Consider the following 17,686-nt stretch of genomic DNA (forward strand, 5'->3'; position numbering starts at 1 on the left):
AATATTAATATAGGGTCATTTTATTTTTTTATTTAATTTTGATTATAATTCAAATTTAATAATTTATAATTTTAAATAAGATTTTAATAGCTCACTAATGGACTTAAATTTTGAATACGATATCAAATATAGGTCCTTTTCCTTTAGACTATTTCTCTATATAGAGGTGTGCCATTAAAATAATTTTTTTAATGATCACATTTCATATTCTATCTATAAATTTTAAGATCTCCTCATAATTTCTTAGTTAAAATTTTTAATTTTTGAAAACAAGATTTTAAAATTTAGCTATTACTATTTTTGCTTTTGAGCAAACACTAACAAAAGAGAATAAACTTCTTCTTTGAAATTCTAATAATAATATCAAAATTAAAAAGCTATTGAAATTGAGATGAAATATACATAAATATATTAATAAATTCAAAAAATTTTAAAATATAATTATTATATATATAATAATATTATTATAACTATTAATTATAAATAAATTTTATGTAATCAACCGCTTTCCTTTTTACATGTGAAATGAGTAAATACATACTACATTAAAATAGTTATTGTTGCAATTGCATAATAAAAATATGTTTAATTAGTCTGCAAGCAAAGCATAGGAAGTTGCCTCTGAAAGCATGAAAGAGTTGGCATCCTGTGAGAGGATCTTTTGATAAATTGCAGAGAAGTTTAAAAAGCAATGAAATCTTATCTTTTTGATAGACCAACAAAACCCAACCTTTGTTCATGAGTGGTCCTAAGGAAAACAATAAAAACAAGCAGGTGACAGCAGAAGAATAAGAATCAAGACTTGTTCATTATAAGGTCAAAAAGCAGAAACCCACTACAGTACACACACTCATAATTCCACCTACAGTCAATAAACTTATGTATTTATAGAAATTGCACTAAGGATTAAAAATCAGACAAATTTTCCCACATTAAATGTTCCATCTTAAATTAAATTTGGTTAGTGCTAGTATAGTCAAAATAGACACCTTTTTTTTCCTCGCTGTTCTATATTCAGAAAGTGAGCCAGCACATAAAGCCAGCGAACAAACAATCTCAAACATTCTCTCTTGCACTAGCTAAGAGCAGCTGCAGACAAAGGAGGTGAATTCTCCCACATCTCTTTCTCTCAATCTCTTTCTCTTTCTGAAGTCATCACTCGCTTTTCTTTTCTTTTTCTTCTCAATTTATGGATGCTGCTCCATGGCCACAGGTGGGTAGAACTTTCTTTTTTTTTGGGTTACCTTATTTTTCTATGTATAATTGTGAATTTTCTGGTTCAGGCCTTTAGGGTTAACACGGACCATGTTCCACTAGTTAATTAATTAGTTTCATGAAGAGATTGAAAGTTGTGGATTTTTTTTTTCCCACTTCTTCTGTTAGAGATTTTTATGCGTGGAAAGTGTACTTCCCTGCACAACTTATCTCTGAATTCTTCTCTTTTGAAGGATGGAAGGATAAAGTTTATTTCGTTCCGTTCTTGAAACATGAAAGCCCTGAACTTTTTCTTTCTTGGCCTTTTTGCTAGTGTGAGAACTCATAAAGGGATATGTAAAGTTATAATTTGTTATTATCATTTATTCTTTTTGGGCTTTTTTCTTTTCTTTTTTTCCTTATATTTCCTCTTTCCTACAGAAAGACTAGTTTGTTTTCTTTGATCTTTTATAGTCTCTTGAAACCTTGTTTTAGGCTTCAAGATTCCATGGTCCTATCGATCTTATGTATTTTCTATTGTTATTTCTCTTACTCTAGGGTTTGCAGGATATTAAACTGGTAAAACCCATGGAGGAAATATCATCTAATGCCTGTACTAGGCCTGTGTTAGAGAGAAAAGCAAGGCCTCAAGAGCAATTGAACTGTCCAAGATGTAATTCTACCAACACCAAATTTTGTTACTACAACAATTATAGTCTTACTCAACCAAGATACTTCTGCAAGACTTGTAGAAGGTACTGGACAGAAGGAGGATCTCTTAGAAATGTTCCTGTTGGTGGAGGCTCTAGGAAGAACAAAAGATCTACATCATCATCATCGGCAGCAGCAGCAGCAGCGTCATCATCATCGTCTGCTTCATCTAAGCTCCCTGATCTAAACCCACCTAGTCTCTCACAGTTTTCTTCTCCAAACCCCAAGACCCATGAAGGCCAAGATCTCAATCTGGCGTTCCCAGCTATACAGGAGAGTCAAGGTATATCTCATTTTGTTGAAGTACCCAAAACTGAAAAAAACAACAACAATCAACATAACTCTTCTTCTTCTTCTTCCTATACTTCATCTTCTCTTTCAGCTTTGGAGCTGCTAAGAACTGGAATTGCATCTAGGGGATTGAATTCTTTCATGCCAACACCAATGCCAGATTCAAACACACTGTATTCTTCTGGGTTCCCCATGCAAGAATTCAAGCCAACACTCAGCTTTTCTGTTGAGGGGATTGGTAGTAGATATGGAGTTCAAGAGAATGGTGGCAGGATTTGTTTTCCTTTTGGAGAGATGAAACAGCTATCAAGTGCAACGGAAGTCGATCAAAATAAGGGACAAGGGACTTCTTCCAGTGCATATTGGAACGGAATGTTTGGTGGAGGTGGAGGATCATGGTAAAGAAAAAAAGAAGAAAGAAAAGGCGACCAAGAAACTACTCTATCTTGTTTCTTTTTTCACTTTGTTCTTTACATGGTCAGTCACTTGTTGAAAGTTCTTCAGGACTAACAGATAGGATTCCTCTCTTTATTACTGTTTTGAGCAGTGTAAAAATTATTGAAGCTCATTTGGTTTGGCTTCAGAAGGGTTTCCTTTACACGCATAATATGGTGTGAAAGATAGAAGAAGATGTGAATATAAGTCTGGGTTTTCCCCATGGCAGCATGGACTGTATTCATAGATTCTTCTATCAGGACTAGGGCACCAGCCGTGTTGTATGCGTTTCCAGAGTTGGCTCTGTTTTATTTTTATTTATGCAGTGCGAGACTGAGATTTGGACATTATTGATATCAAAGTTCAATCAACCTACAATATATACTACCTAGTAATTAACATATCTAAGTTTTGTGTTCCCAAAAAAAAAAAAAAAATCTAAGTTTTCTGGATTAGTTATATATGCGACAATTCTTTTTTCTTTAACATATGAGCTAGGCTGGAGTTTCATAGGCCAAATATATCACATTCACACAGACGCATATGATAAGCAAACATTCACATATAATTGTGGGAAGCTATCTCTATTAGTTTATAATATTATTTTTTTTTTTAAGGGTGTGTATAATATATCTCTCTCTTTCTGGAGTTAGTCTAGACATGAATAGATAGATTATAAATTTAGATCCTAATTTAGCATAAATATGCATGTTATATATCCAAGTAATGAGAAATTTTCAACCATATATATAAAAATGCACTTGATGGAGCAAGTAAAGGAGATATAGAGAAAGAAGAAAGCAAGTTGATGAAATGCCCCACTTTTGAAAAAGTCCCAATTGAAGCGTTAATTACTCAAAATAAATTAAATCTCTGATGTTAATCAAGTGCAATTAATTTGAATATTACACAGAGAAGAAGGAAGCAGAAGCAAGCAAATTGTACTTAGAAAACTAGTTTACCTTTACCTGCCCCAACTAAAAGCATACCTAATAATAATATTTAAGCCCCACCCAATTTAGAGGACATTACAATCCCTAACGCCATTTCATTTTCATGAATGATGATTGCTGCGTGCTATTTAAGTTTTTTTTTTATTATTTTATATTCAATTTGGGACCCCCAAACATTCCCCTGGGCAAGCGTGCTACGAAATGATCTCTATTCCTCCACCTATGTCTGAGTCCATCATGCAAATATGGTCTTCATTTTTATTTAAATTTAGTTGATCAGTACACATCATGAACGTGATTTTGGGTGGAAATGAAAGCGTAGCTTATTCATCCCTACCCTAGCTATGATGATGTCTCTTTCTTTCTTCCCAATTTCGGTAGGTACGTAGCTTGTGGGTTCCCCTCTGTTTATTGAAGTGCCTAATTATATTTGGACCATACGTACGTGGACTATTGATCCCTCCACCTCCATGTCTTTCTCTTTGGACAAATCTTACATTTGATTCTTCCTCTTTAACGAGACCTGATTCTACTTTTGTCTCATTCTTTTTTTTTTTTTCTAAGCATATATGTTATTATGTCAGGCAATCTGTTACTTATCAGACTGCATATTTATTGAAAGAGATAAATAAGGAAAGAAAGAGATAGAAAGTAACTAGGTGAGAACCGAAATAGAAAGGGATGATATTAGAATTAGAGAAGAAAAGAGAAGAATTCTACATTTGTTATTGATTCTAAAAATGCCCAATTATAATTATTCGTCCCCTATTTATACTAACCCTTACAAAATTTCAGAAAAACTCCTGTCCATTACATTCAGCCCACAGCCCACCCAAGTAAACTTATCCAACCCAGTCCACTCATTTAGCTCATCCCATCCCTTAGTCATAACAATATCCTCCTCCTCCTCCTCCTCCTTCCAGGAAAGGCGTACTTGAGCGTTGAGTTTACAACTCACACATAAAATTCTTCCACGTTTTAATTGATAGACATGTTAACTTTCGGTTTTACTTTGGCTGTAAAATGATGAAAACTTATAGAGAGAATATACTGTCTACCACAATGAACAGAGGTGAATAAAAAGTGGAAAAAAACCTGGAAGCAAAATTTTGCTCGTTAAAAAGATTAAACTCAAGTTATTTATGAAAGTTGAGTTCTGTTGTACAGAAAAAGATTTTAATAACTGACATTGATAATACTGTCAAAATATGTAATATGTCAGAAAGGCATTCCTCTACTGTACAAAGATAACTTTGACAAATTTATTGCATCGTCACCTGAGATGGCTTGTAAAAGAAGCACAATAACGTTACATATTCAAATAGCCTTCCAGTTCTGATTTCTATACAGAGAAATAACCTTTAAACAGAGCAGCAGATGGATCAGTATACAGTGGCTTTTAAATAGGCAAAAACAAACATTTTTTTAGCACAAGCCCACCTCACTTGTCTGCATTGATTCCAAAGATCCGAACCTTGTGCATATTTGGGAACTTGGCAACAACGAGCACTATAACTGCAAGAGTGTTGAAGAATAGCATTGGATGTTGATAGTCAGTCGTATGCGAGGCTATCAAGTACCTGGCAGAGAGGAAATGTGAGCATAACTACAATGTCTAACATCGCAGTAAAATTCAAGATTAATGCATAAAGTGACCTAAACAATAACCATATACAATTCATTAATTATCTGAGAATATGATTTTTTTAATAATTCAAAAAAGCATACAACAGCAATGCACCTAAAATATACATTTAACGGGAAGAGAAAAGGGTATCTTGTGTATATTTTTTTGACTTTATAACAGCAAAAGACAAGCAATCATACCAGAGACTCACAATTAGAACTCTCAACTGTTTTTGGTCCTTAGATAAAGGATACCAAATCCATCGCCCTTACTTGCAATTGCCTGCAAGCGTACTAACTGAACCAACCCCCAGCTGGTACCTCAATTACAAACTTTGAACAAGTCGATGCAAGAGGTAGGAAATATGCTAATAGATGTAAGGTCGAGCAATCATACAACTAGATATCAAGCATAAATGTTGACTGACTATGCCCTTTTAGTCTAGCTCACAACAATTCAAACTCGAGAAAAAATCTGAATTATTGACATGGTATATACTTTATGTGATGTGGGAAATAAATAAAGTCCCTTCAGCATAACATGGTCTACCCTGCCTTTTATAGATTTATTTGTTTATCACAGGAAGACGTTGGTTTGGACAATAAAATTGTATCCTCTTTTCCATTTTCACTAGATAGCAAATTACTTGCATATTGATTCTACCACCATATTTAAAGCTAAACCATGTAGCATGCACTATCTTCCTTCGAAGCAATCTAACCCAACATGAATTCTGACATATAACTTTATGGGAAGTCATTATATTGTATGAATTCCCATTACAAGCAATTGCCAATTGCCATGCAATTTAATTCAAATTTTACTCCACAAACAACAACAATGTGATATAAAAACTCAGCCCTTAACATATGACTTAACAATGATTTTCCCAATTAGCCCAGAGCTGAATGACTTAACAATGATTTTCATACATTTATACAATCAGACATTCAACATGAACATTATCAAATTCCAAAAGTTACAAAAAGAAAATAAAGCAACTCAAGAAAACATTGCTGAACATGCATACTTATTGGAAACTGTGAATAAGTCTGTAGAGAAAGAAGAAATTAAAAAGGTTACTGGCGCAATGCAAGCATTCATAAAGTTAAAACTAAAAAATAGAGAGCTTACAACACCACAGGAACAACTGTTAGGAACTTTCTGTTGCGTGTAAGCTGCTGTCCATTATCTATCTGTTCCCACCAAGTTAGCCTATTATAGATCCCCTGGTCTTCTGCAAATGGTGTTCCCTTCTTCCAGTGGAAGAAGTGATAAGTGATCTACAAGATAAAGCATTTCACTTAATCATGGTCCATTTTCAAGTACGAACTTTAAGGTAGTATTAGGAAAAAAAAAGTTAAACAGGAAAAGGAACATATAAGAAATTGATCAATAGTCATAAATCCCACTTAGCAAAGGATTGAGTGAAAGATAAAATGATGTTAAGTTATTTCAAAATCCAAAAAATGCCTATTAAACAGCAGCAATACTGCTGTAGTTTATTGCTATTAAAGCTGTGATAAATCACTGAATTAGACATTATTCACTACTTCTGTTAAATAAATAAGAACCTCCACTATTACAAGTAATAGTTACTTTTAACTCAAATGCAGAATCAGCAGAAAGTAAATGCCTCACCTAGAAGTTAATCCACAGTGAGGGAACATGGCACAGAATATAGAATTACGTGGATAAACACATCAACAACAGACTGATACTGTGATGTCAAGACAGCACCACTTAGATATTAAAGCAAGGTAACCCAAGCAAGACAGTAAGAGGATATAAAGTAAGGACTTAATATAAGTGCATGGACAAATATATCTAAAAGCAGACATATTTCTAATCCCCACATCTAACTACTCATCAACCTAGTTCAATTTCAGCATCTAATTTCCTGCTTATGTACCTGGATCCAAAAAGTAGGGCACGTAGTAACACAGAGAAACCTCAAAAATCTATTTTTCATAACAGCACAACAAATCTAACTAAATAATCACCTGAAAGCACTTGAAAACCCCGAAATCCAAAACATAAGAATCCAATTCCAACGTTCAACAATAGCATCATAATCCACGCATATACTCTCCTCAATCCAAAACTAATAGGCTTTATTTCTTCAATTTATAAAAAAATTAGAACCCTAATCAGCAAAATATGATAAATACATAAACACACAGACACAGAGGGAAATAGAATAGAGAGCGTACACAGAAGTGGGCGAGATTGACGAAGGTCCAGGCCATGCCAGGAGAGCAGCCAAAGATGGAGAGCACGAGAAGCCAGGAGAAGAACAAGATGAGTATGTAGGTGGTCCACACCCCTGGGTACATGAACCACTCGGTGTTCCTGTTCAGATCCGCCGGCGGAACCGCCTTCACATAGAGATTCGCCATATCACGTATCTGATCTTATTGTATCCCCGAGCTGATGATTCAACGAGCTCTTGTGATTTGGGAAATAAAATTCTCCAGAAACTGTGTGATTTGAGAATCCAATTCCAAACCCTGTCCCAGATTGTGCTTTGCCCTTCTGTATTAGCCTGATAAGATAACTTCCAATGTTCATTAACCATTGATAATACTATAAACACAAAATCTCTTTGAAAATTTGATACTCGTCCAGCGATACGACGCCGTTTCTTTCTACTTTTCAACCGCACAGAAAGCCACGTATTCATTAACGGTAACGGTCCAGTCCAACCAATGAATCCGATTCCATGAAGAAGAACTAAGGCGGGAGATTATTTCGCTGTTAAGGCCCAAACATAAAAGGCCCATTCAATTGTGAACTCATTAACAGGCCCAAAATTGTTTATGATGGAAGGAAAAGTTTCCTCCCAATTTGTATTTTTTCATTTCTATAAATTTTTTTCGCGTTATTTTTAAATTAATTTAATTAAATCACTTTAATTTATTCATAATTTAAAAATAATTAAAATTTAAATAAATATTTATTTATAATTATATAAATTAAAAATTAAATTATATGTTTATTCATGATTATATTAAGCTAAAATAATTTAGTTGATATAAATCATAAATGATATGGTAGACTAAATTTATCTAAAAATATCTCATTTCATAATCTGTGATTTATTAAACCTAAAAATTTTCAATTTCTTCCTCAATGACTGAAGATTTTTCAATCTGTTTCTCCTCAGGCTCCATTGGTAATTCGTAGCCAATAATGAATGTGATTAGAAGTATCCCAAACCCTAGAGACTAAAAGCTCTATGAGAATACCGTGCTTAAACTTCCTATGGATTACTAAACAATCTTCATGGCCATTGGTCGCCACTTCTGCTAATTAGCAACGGATGGAGTTTCACAATTGAAGAAATGGTCATGTACTTGACTTCTCTTCAGCAGAGAAAGTTTACCTACATCCAGTCAAACAAGAATTCAAATCATAAAATTATAAGTCTCATTTATTTTATGTGTAGATTTCATTATATATGTTATGCGTTATTTGATCTATGCTGGGGTCAGACATAGAAAATAATTTTTTCTCTTCGATCAGTATTTTGTTTTTAACATTTAATCTATTTGGATAAATAAAATAAAATATTTGATCAATTTAATATCATGTTATAAATTTATAATTTTTTTTTTCTGTGGGAACACAAAACTAAATCTTTGCTGGAAATTTGTTTGATGTCTAGCAATTCATTTATCGTTGTTTTTCTTTCACTTCAGCCTAGCTATTATTATAAGCGATAACTTAGGTCTTCGTTTTTAGTTTTGGCTGATATTTGCATGGAGAAAGTCGCATGGCTCTCTCCTAGTATGTTCGCTTACGTCTATGGGGCTATTCTATTATTTTTATTATCATTTTGTTAAAAGTGAAAGGCACAGAAGTTAGAATTTGAACATCTATAACCAAAGCCCTTTGGAAATATGAGTCGGTTCCTATAGATTTGATCCTTTCAATTGTTTCTCCATGATCTAGTCAAACTTAATAAGCTCTCTTTTTTATTATTTTTTTCTTAAGAGCAGCAACGTAAAAAGAGTAGCATCTTTTCTTTGATGATCATTCTAATTTAAATTGATAGCTCGTTTATAACATCAAGGTACTTGAAGTTTTCTTAAATATCAACAAATAAAGAATTTAGCTCTTTCTTTTTTTATTGAAAATTTGTTCATATTAACAAGTTAATTAGATCATTGAAAAGCTATAGATGCACTATATTTAAACATTTAATTGCATAAAATAATAATTGAATGATCGAAAAATCTAAAAGTAAAGACTGTTCAAAGGCTCCTTTGTAATTGTCTCGATTAGCAAATAATATATGAAGATAAATATACATAAGCCGAGTTGAACAATCTACACTCTCGGATACTATTTTAGTGTTTTTTGCGTAAGAAATCTAAAGACTGAAGAATAACGAGCTAGGATTGTACTCCAACTTATATTTCTTGCTTCTGACAAGTTGCAACTTGCAAAGCAGGCTGGAAGTAGTCAATGGTTTTGTGAAAGTCAAGGATCGAGGTCCGTCGAACTTGCAAGAAATGGAGCACTATATGCATTTTATCATCTTTTTTATTTTTTCTTAAGCCGTGAATTTTATCATCTTATCATCGTGGCATCTTGTAGTTGCTTCTTTCCCTTTCTTTAGTTTTAAACTTCAATCCTTCTGCTGGGATCTGCCCTATATGGCGTGTTCTTTTTTGACCATTCAAATTAAATGTCAACCCCAAAACAATCCATTAATTATTCAAAACGCAAAATTTGTATCTTGTTAATTTACTGCTTTCCCTGTTGCATATATATATATAATCACCCCTGTTTTTGATCTTCATTATCCAGGCATATCAAACCACTTCTTAGAATGGATTGTCTTGAATCCCTTGATGTGCCAACCTTCTTTATTTGCCCCATCTCTCTTCAAATCATGAAAGATCCTGTTACTATCTCGACAGGCATGACCTTCGATCGAGAGAGTATTCAAAAATGGCTATTCTCCTACAACCATATCACCTGTCCCATTACGAAACAGCCCCTCTCCGATTTCTCTCTTATCCCAAATTCCAATCTTCGTCGCTTGATCCAATCTTGGCAGTTGCAAAACCCATCTTCATTAAAGTCTGTAGATCAAAAGCCCAAGCACGATGCCTGGTTCCCTCTTACCGTGCTTCTTGAAGAGATCAAACAACCCCATTTGCAGGTAAAGTCTCTTAGGAAGATCAAGACACTAATCCAAGATAATTATGGTAATAGGACTTTCTGCATGGGAGATGATGTCTTATTTTCCTCTGTAGCATCCCTTATAACCAAATCTGAGTTAGCTGCAGGTCATGACTCATCTATAATTATCAATGAAGCAGTGTCTGTGTTGTGTCTTCTAAAGCCATCTGATGAGACGTTAAAGATGGTGTCCCAAAATGGAAATGGCCTCCTAATCGGATCTCTGTGTACAATTATGACCAAGTATTTGCACCAGGCTAGAATTCAAGCTGCTCTTCTCCTGAAGTCTATATTCAAGGTAGTAGATGAAATTTACAAGACAGGACTTGAAGCAGAATTCTTTGAGAGCATCACCGAGATATTAAAGGACCAAAATTCGAAATATGGAAGCATGGCCGTCCTGACCATTTTAATGGAAGTTTTGCCATTTGGGAAAAATAGAGAGAAAGCTATTAAGGGAGGATCTATTCCAGTCCTCGTTGAATTGCTTGCTGAGAACACCGAAATGAGAACTTGTGAGATGATGTTGGTTGTACTGGAAAAGCTTTGCAAGAAAGCTGAAGGGCGGGCGGCTTTTCTGGCCCATCCAATAGGCTTGGCAGCTGTGTTATCGAAGATTTTGAGGGTTTCTCATGTCGGAAATGACAAAGCAATCACTTCGTTGTTATGGATTTTTAGGTTTTGTAAGAGCAGTGAGGTTGCACAAGAATTCATGGAGGTGGGTGGTGTGGCTAAGCTTTTCATGCTTGTACAAAGTGGATGTGATTCAACGACCAAGGACAAAGTTAGGGAAATTTTAGGGTTTCATAAAAACACATGGAGCAAGTCTCCTTGTTTTCCACTACCATGAGAGGTTGATTACTTGCTGTCACAAGTCGTATTAATTTTTTTTTTTTTTAAATTTTCCCTTTAGAATTGTTCATTTCTTTTCTTTTGTTTCTGCTGGTTTCTTGGTCTCCTTCTCATTTTCTTGTATGGCAAGATTTCGTAAAAGATGTGTCATTGCAAATCTTAGAATGAAACTTCTTATATGCTGCATTATTTTCATTCGGAAGGGTGATAAATTCTTGCATATATCACATATTCAGGATATAAATATATAAGTTCAAACTATTTTATATGCGAGTCTTATCATATATATATTATATTGATTTCATAATAGCTCTAGAATAAAATTTCCCAACAAAAATTATATGTTTTGTTATGGAGAAATACAAGCAAAACACATAATTGGACAAACACATATATGATGGACAAATACAAGCATATGTAATGAATCTAACTTAAACCAACTAAATGAACTACCCTCTTTCAGCTTGGAAAGTGCCAAACACATGACGATGGTAGCAGTTGCAGAACTCGCTTTGACCTAATCATCGGAAAACACTTATTTTCCTAGTGAATGATACGGTAATATCAAATATAGTTGTGCTAAAAAGTAACAACTATATCCACGCGTAATTTCCACAGTAATTCTAACTCTGTGCACACTTGCTCATTAATTTTGCACAGGAAGTTCAATAGACTTAATAATAATAATAAGAAGGATACATAATTACTCAAAGTAGATTGCTGTTCATGGACACTCAAATTTACTACAGCAAATAGGATGATGTTACATCAAATAAAATAATTAAGTCAATATAAATTTATTAAGTTAAATTTCATTCTTTTAATAATATAATAAAAAATTTTAGAACTTCATTTATTTATTTTTATGAGGTAATTAATTAATATATTAATTAGCTAGAAATTGCCAAAATTTTGGTTATTAGCTATAAAAAATAGATGAGTTAAAGACAAGCTGACTAGCTATTTAATCCTCCAGAAACAGTCGCTTCTCGCAGGATTAAGGATCTCCATTCTGGTCAATGAGAACATATCCATAAATGAATAAATCAGTTGTAGTCACACTCTTTTAGATCCTATTTGTGTTGAGATTGGCAAGCTAAAAAAGGATTTTTTTTTTAATATTTATTTAAATATTAAAAATAATTTAAATAATTGTTTTAGAATTTAATTTTATAATTAAAACATATTAAATTTAATTTTAAATCAGATTTAATTATCTCTGATTTTTATATTTAAAATAAATATTTTTAACATTAACTCAATGGGAAACAAAATCTTTAGCCGCAATACGAAAGAGAATTTAGGGCTCGCGGAATTTCTTCGCCTACAAGTTGCAAGCTGCAATATTATGAAATCAACTAAAAAATGAAGGTACTTAATTTTACGCATGCAGTTTCAAATGTCTTGAAAAAACTAGCAACTACAGTGAACACCATGACAGAATCATCAAATACAGTCTTTTACATTGGAGAGATGCAATTTGAAGCACAAGAACTTCAAAATTGCACTCAAATCTCTTCCTAACCACCCAACTGCAGCCCCTATGACGACATTGGATGGCGATGCAAAAACAGGCCCCACTGCAAAAACTAGCCCACCACCTATCATGGAGGTTCTTCCACTGGTTACACTAGTATCTTTGTTAATAGAATTTGCAACAAGAGTGGAAGGCATTGTCGATGCTATTAGTGAGTTGGCGATGCTGGCAGAATTCAAGCCTGCCACCTCTTAAAGGGACAAAAATGAGCTCAGTAGCAAACTTACCTCAAGCAACCCAGATTATCAAACAACGAAGAATCCAACAAAGGCCTGAGTTTATAATAACACGGTTCTGTGCAGAAATGTAGATAAAGAGAAAAAAAAAAAAAAAAAAAAAAAAAAAAGGAAAAAAGAGCTTTCTCTAAAGGAATGTCAGCTTCTCTCAATTCACCACGCGTGAAAACCGAAAAGTTAACCTTGTCCTTGATCTCGCAGTATATCTGATTTATGGTCTCTTCAGAGTGCATCTCTATAGCAGGTTACCTAACGGCTGCCCAAGCTTGTTTACTTGCTTGCTTTAGTTTGGGGAATTGCACTACACCAAGCATGGAAACAACTTAATTTATAAGCGTTCCACTATCAAATCTTCTGTTGTGCTTGGTGCATCAGCACAAGTTTCCTGGGTGTTTAAGTTATATTACCAAGTTCTAGGATCCTGCATTGCATTACACGCAACTATATCGGTTGGCCCTCCCTTCTAGGTTCTCCAAGTCAAAATTAACTCCTGGAAAAACTTTGGTTAAGGATTTATTTTTTTTTCTTGTATAACAAGCCTAAATTCTTATTCATATAATTTGAACTAAAAGCTTGAATATCTAGAAGCAGACAGCAGGATTTCTATATATTGATTTGAACTAGGAATGCTACAAGCTAAAAGAGTGATATGGTGCTATAGTTTCCTGTTAAAAGAGTGATATATGTTGCTTAGGTGGATACAACTCAAATGCTAGTTAGAATTCAACCAACAGAGGACCACATGCCTATGTGAAAAAGTGAAAAATAGTAAATTCCTTAAGTAACAAAAGCAAAAGCTTCGAAGCTAATAATTGGCACTACTAGCGACGCTAGTAATTCCCAATGCACCATCAAAAAAAGCAGCCAGTAAAAGAAGGGCATTACATTTTCTGCTTGAGATGATAGCTTAATTGTTGAGCAGATACTATTATCTTTAGTTCAACCGATTTCATGCTTCTCTTACTAATCTAACTGAAATGTCATAACTCTCAAGCCATCAGACTAATCTAGTCTAACTCAAGTAATAGTAGCATCAGCCATATCCTCTGATGTTCCATTAGCTTTGCAAACCACTCTAGGAAACAGATTGGATTTCAGAAGTCAATAACAACCTAGAACAGATCACACTAGGGGATTATCATTTAACATTTTAGGACATAATCTAACATGTTCTAACTTGCAATGAAATAAACAAAACAATGAATTTCCATTTCAGAATTTTTGTTAACATGGACAAATTCTTATTAGTTGATAGTGAATAGCCTCACATGAAGAAAGATGAAATCAATGTCACCCGGTAATCAATCTGTGTGAGGCCTCAATATCCTCATTGACTTCCTCATGATGATCTGCCCAACCAAGGTTCACAGCCAGATCTTCCACAGCAACCTTGATTACATCACTCCGAACACCTATATCAGTAGCATATCTGCTCATGCAGTACATTCCAGCTGTTACTGTGGCAACACCAACAGGGCTTGGCATTAGCAACTTTAAAGGGGACGACAGGAGAGCAGCTAATGGAGCACCAATGACTGAAGAAGCTTGACCACTTCTTCCAACTCCCTGCTTGTCCATTACCAGAAGACCTGTTTTGCAGTACAGAGCAAAATCCTCGCAGTTGTTCCCCATAACATCATAATTACCAAATCCATTTTGAAGAAGATACATAGCTCGGTGGATAACTGTTTCTGGTGGATCAGAAGCAGCAGTGGTGCATGTACCTCCCCGTACTTTTGCTAGAAAGACAGAGGGGGTTGCCCCATATTCAAAGCAGTAAAGGGATCCTTTTCCAAGGAAGCAGTCCAGGCAGGAGAGGGCTACCCCACTATTGGGTTGCCTGAATCCACAGTCAGGAATATTACAGGATGAGGGAATGCTAGTCATTGAATCATAGAAATCGGAAGATGTATCAGAGCTTGAATTTATATTCTGCCTGGGTGTAAAATGGACCACCTTGTTTCCGCCAACAAAGATACCTGCAAAGTCAGATTTCAGATATTGATTGTTCTAAAATTTCAGCACAAAATGAATTGTTAAAAATCTAACAAGATTGTCGTCAGTTGTTCCAAACTTGTCCAGTTACTAATTCATTAACAGAGTAAATGCAACTCAAGAACATCACCATGACCACAGAGGGAGTGACAGAACTGGGCATGTTTCTGAAAAATAAACAACCAGCTAAAGTCTAGATCCTCACAATAGCTCTAAAATGCTATGACAGAGCAGTTTCCAACAACGCTAATACAAAGTTGTCAAAGATAGAATGCAAGGGTACCACAAAAAGCATATATTGCTGGCATGAATACTGTCCACAGAATTAGGCATATTTACATCACTATCTGAGGCATCATGGAAGGTCAATTGAAAGTCGCAAGAAGTCCAATTCTGTATACATGGATCCACGAATTGTATTTGACGAGATACCATACCAAATAGGTGCAGACATTGAGCAAAAAGCCAAAATCGCAATTTAATCTTGATGGTATCCATTCCATTTCTGATACCATCAGGCCACAAAAAAAAAATGGCAAACCGCAAAATTGTTCTCCTGTGGAGGGTTAAGAACCATTAATGAAAAATGTGATGAAATTGTTTGTTGTGGCCATTGGCAGATGATCATTAATTAGCATAGAATACTCATAGGACATTCCTATTAGCCATTCTCTGTCCGCAGAGCAACAAAAAAACTCAAAGAACACCAGTTTCCTTCTGCAATATAGGCCATCTGATGTGAGTGTTTCAACTTTCAATAACTTTCTCTCTGTTTGATTGCCCTCTTGCTTTTGTTAGACTGGCACTCAAAATGACAAAAGGGTAACAAATATCTAGTCATCTGTCCTGTAACAAGGTCTACTCTCTCATCTTCAATGTTATCAAGGTAGAATGGTAAATAACAAGCAAGGAAGAATCATGTGTTCACATTTCATTATTGTATAAAGAAAGAGGAAAAAAAAGTGGTTCTTTCTCCCAAAATACTGTTCAGCTCCACTAGACCAGTTACAATTGTCGCCAATCATGACAGCAGAAAAAATTACACAATAGCTGATATAGAATTTTACTTATAGGGAGGACACTATTACACATGAATCACTGAGTTTAATATTAATATTAACATTCCAGTGAAAAATTTTATGGTCTTCCATAGTTCTCCATTCTAGGAAATCGCACAGGGATGTGAAGCAAGGAGAATGTTATGGAACAAAATGGCCATGTGATCCGTCAAGCCTAGTCAATAGATGACACGAGCTAAATAACCACCAATTTATAAGAAAATGTTTTGCTAATTAAAATTTTACAGCTGAAAGTTCTGATAACTTGTACTCTAGACCATCATAAACATCTATAGAGGAACCCACAAGTATAAACTTGGAAGCCAAGAAATTTCAAACTTGTACACCTCAAACTCTCAAAGAATCGGTTAATTTCTAAACAGCAAAGTGCAAATTAGATGTTACTAAGAAATACAACTCAACGCAGTACAATATGCTCAACATAGAAGTTGAATTAAAAAGATGAAAAGAAATTAACAAGCAAGGGTTTGAAACACAAATGATTATCAAGAAGGCCAGAAACAAAAAAGAAATCGAATTAAATTCTGAGGAACAAACAAAATGGAGGGACCAAATAAAGTTAATTAAAATGCTTTGGAATGAGAATTTCACAAGGAACCCACATTGCAAAATTCTGCAATGTCAAAGGAAATGTACACACACACACACACAAAAAGAAGAAATTTCCGAGTCAAAACGCAGAAAGAAACAGAGAGAGATACCATGGTGAGAGTAAGTGAATACAGCTCTATAAGTGTAGATGTGATCCCCTGGCTTGATTTCACTTCTCTCCACTCTGTGGGTGAGCAGGCCCATATTCTCCCTCCCCGCCGGTGCTGGACTCTGTTCACCTTATTTGCAAGTTGCACTAATCAGCAGTCGCACTGCAAATCATCTCCAAAGCCAACAAAATAGTCGCTTTCAGCTAATAAATGGACATTGTGGCAAAATATAATTGGCATCCAAAGGAATCTGCTCAACAACCTTTACCAAAAGCTCCATATAATTATTTTTGGATTTTTTATGATTAAAATAAAAAGAAATAGGTAGCCATTTCAGGTTTTTTTGGGTTAAAGCTGCGAGTGGTGGGGATAATGATGATGATGATGATGGTTTTGATTCTTTCGGCTCCTGACTTTCTATCCAATCGGGCTGAAGGGCAAAACTGGAATTATGAGGTTTTTTTTTTTAATTTTCCTTCTGGGCTTCTCAAATTGATCATTGATTACCTACTAAACTAATATGAATCTGATTCGTTACCTTAGGTATTCGAGCAAAAGTGGCTACCGTTTTTTCCTAGGGCCCAGAAAACTTAATCCAAAGTGCTTTGGATTCTTTCCCTCGATGTCAAGTTATGGTTTAGGCCTCATCTTTGACAAAAAAAAAAAATATGTTATGGCTTTGGCGTCATGGTAGGTTGGTGATCAAGCAATTAGCATCCCATCAAATGCCTTTTTCTTTGTCCAATTCTCAACATTTAAGTGGTTTAGAAAGAGAGAGAGTCCAATTTTACTCCCACTAGTCGCCGTTTGGTTCCCTCTACAAGTGGTGAGGGTTTTCTTGACAATGGAAAACGGGTTGAAGATGCGAATCCTGACCCGTTT

General features: G+C 34.8%; 4 protein-coding genes across 7 annotated transcripts; 2 read left to right on the plus strand and 2 right to left on the minus strand.

The window, feature by feature from the left end:
• Positions 1-918: 918 nt before the first annotated feature.
• On the plus strand, positions 919-2,978 carry LOC110663757 (dof zinc finger protein DOF3.7). Of its 3 annotated transcripts, XM_021823166.2 has the most exons (3): positions 931-1,213; positions 1,753-2,188; positions 2,288-2,978. In XM_021823166.2, the coding sequence occupies exons 1-3, from the start codon at positions 1,190-1,192 to the stop codon at positions 2,596-2,598; spliced, it is 771 nt and encodes a 256-aa protein (XP_021678858.1). In that variant the 5' UTR covers positions 931-1,189; the 3' UTR covers positions 2,599-2,978. The 3 variants fall into 3 exon arrangements, with proteins under 3 accessions (XP_021678857.1, XP_021678856.1, XP_021678858.1); XM_021823165.2 differs by having other exon boundaries at positions 919-1,104; positions 1,753-2,978; XM_021823164.2 differs by having other exon boundaries at positions 920-1,213; positions 1,753-2,978.
• A 1,841-nt stretch (positions 2,979-4,819) lies between these two features.
• LOC110663758 (uncharacterized) lies at positions 4,820-7,843 on the minus strand. 2 transcript variants are annotated; one of them, XM_021823168.2, is made up of 4 exons: positions 7,425-7,787; positions 6,346-6,494; positions 5,025-5,164; positions 4,820-4,943 (listed from the first exon to the last, which is right to left on the minus strand). In XM_021823168.2, exons 1-3 carry the CDS (start codon positions 7,608-7,610, stop codon positions 5,026-5,028), a joined length of 474 nt encoding a protein of 157 aa, XP_021678860.2. In that variant the 5' UTR covers positions 7,611-7,787; the 3' UTR covers positions 4,820-4,943; position 5,025. The 2 variants fall into 2 exon arrangements, with proteins under 2 accessions (XP_021678860.2, XP_021678859.2); XM_021823167.2 differs by having other exon boundaries at positions 4,820-5,164; positions 7,425-7,843.
• A 2,118-nt stretch (positions 7,844-9,961) lies between these two features.
• LOC110663788 (E3 ubiquitin-protein ligase PUB22-like) lies at positions 9,962-11,438 on the plus strand. The gene has a single exon (XM_021823202.2). The coding sequence runs from the start codon at positions 10,049-10,051 to the stop codon at positions 11,252-11,254; it is 1,206 nt and encodes a 401-aa protein (XP_021678894.2). The 5' UTR covers positions 9,962-10,048; the 3' UTR covers positions 11,255-11,438.
• Positions 11,439-14,054: 2,616 nt separating this feature from the next.
• LOC110663759 (protein LEAD-SENSITIVE 1) lies at positions 14,055-17,186 on the minus strand. Its single transcript, XM_021823169.2, has 2 exons — positions 16,805-17,186; positions 14,055-15,008 (listed from the first exon to the last, which is right to left on the minus strand). Exons 1-2 carry the CDS (start codon positions 16,896-16,898, stop codon positions 14,320-14,322), a joined length of 783 nt encoding a protein of 260 aa, XP_021678861.2. The 5' UTR covers positions 16,899-17,186; the 3' UTR covers positions 14,055-14,319.
• Positions 17,187-17,686: the final 500 nt, after the last annotated feature.

This window comes from Hevea brasiliensis, chromosome 2, assembly GCF_030052815.1.
Source record: "Hevea brasiliensis isolate MT/VB/25A 57/8 chromosome 2, ASM3005281v1, whole genome shotgun sequence".
In the NCBI taxonomy this organism is placed as follows: Eukaryota; Viridiplantae; Streptophyta; class Magnoliopsida; order Malpighiales; family Euphorbiaceae; genus Hevea; species Hevea brasiliensis.

What these genes read in the sequence shown, in the direction of transcription:
- LOC110663759 (XM_021823169.2), bottom strand. Translation starts at nt 16,898, where the DNA reads ATGGGCCTGCTCACCCACAGAGTGGAGAGAAGTGAAATCAAGCCAGGG. An exon ending in ATTCACTTACTCTCACCATG is followed by an intron (nt 15,009 to 16,804) that starts GTATCTCTCTCT and finishes CTGACTTTGCAG; the next exon opens with GTATCTTTGTTGGCGGAAAC.
- LOC110663757 (XM_021823164.2), top strand. Translation starts at nt 1,190, where the DNA reads ATGGATGCTGCTCCATGGCCACAG. An exon ending in ATGCTGCTCCATGGCCACAG is followed by an intron (nt 1,214 to 1,752) that starts GTGGGTAGAACT and finishes CTCTTACTCTAG; the next exon opens with GGTTTGCAGGATATTAAACT.
- LOC110663758 (XM_021823167.2), bottom strand. Translation starts at nt 7,610, where the DNA reads ATGGCGAATCTCTATGTGAAGGCGGTTCCGCCGGCGGATCTGAACAGG. An exon ending in TCAATCTCGCCCACTTCTGT is followed by an intron (nt 6,495 to 7,424) that starts GTACGCTCTCTA and finishes TTTATCTTGTAG; the next exon opens with ATCACTTATCACTTCTTCCA. An exon ending in ACAGTTGTTCCTGTGGTGTT is followed by an intron (nt 5,165 to 6,345) that starts GTAAGCTCTCTA and finishes CCTCTCTGCCAG; the next exon opens with GTACTTGATAGCCTCGCATA.
- LOC110663788 (XM_021823202.2), top strand. Translation starts at nt 10,049, where the DNA reads ATGGATTGTCTTGAATCCCTTGATGTGCCAACCTTCTTTATTTGCCCC.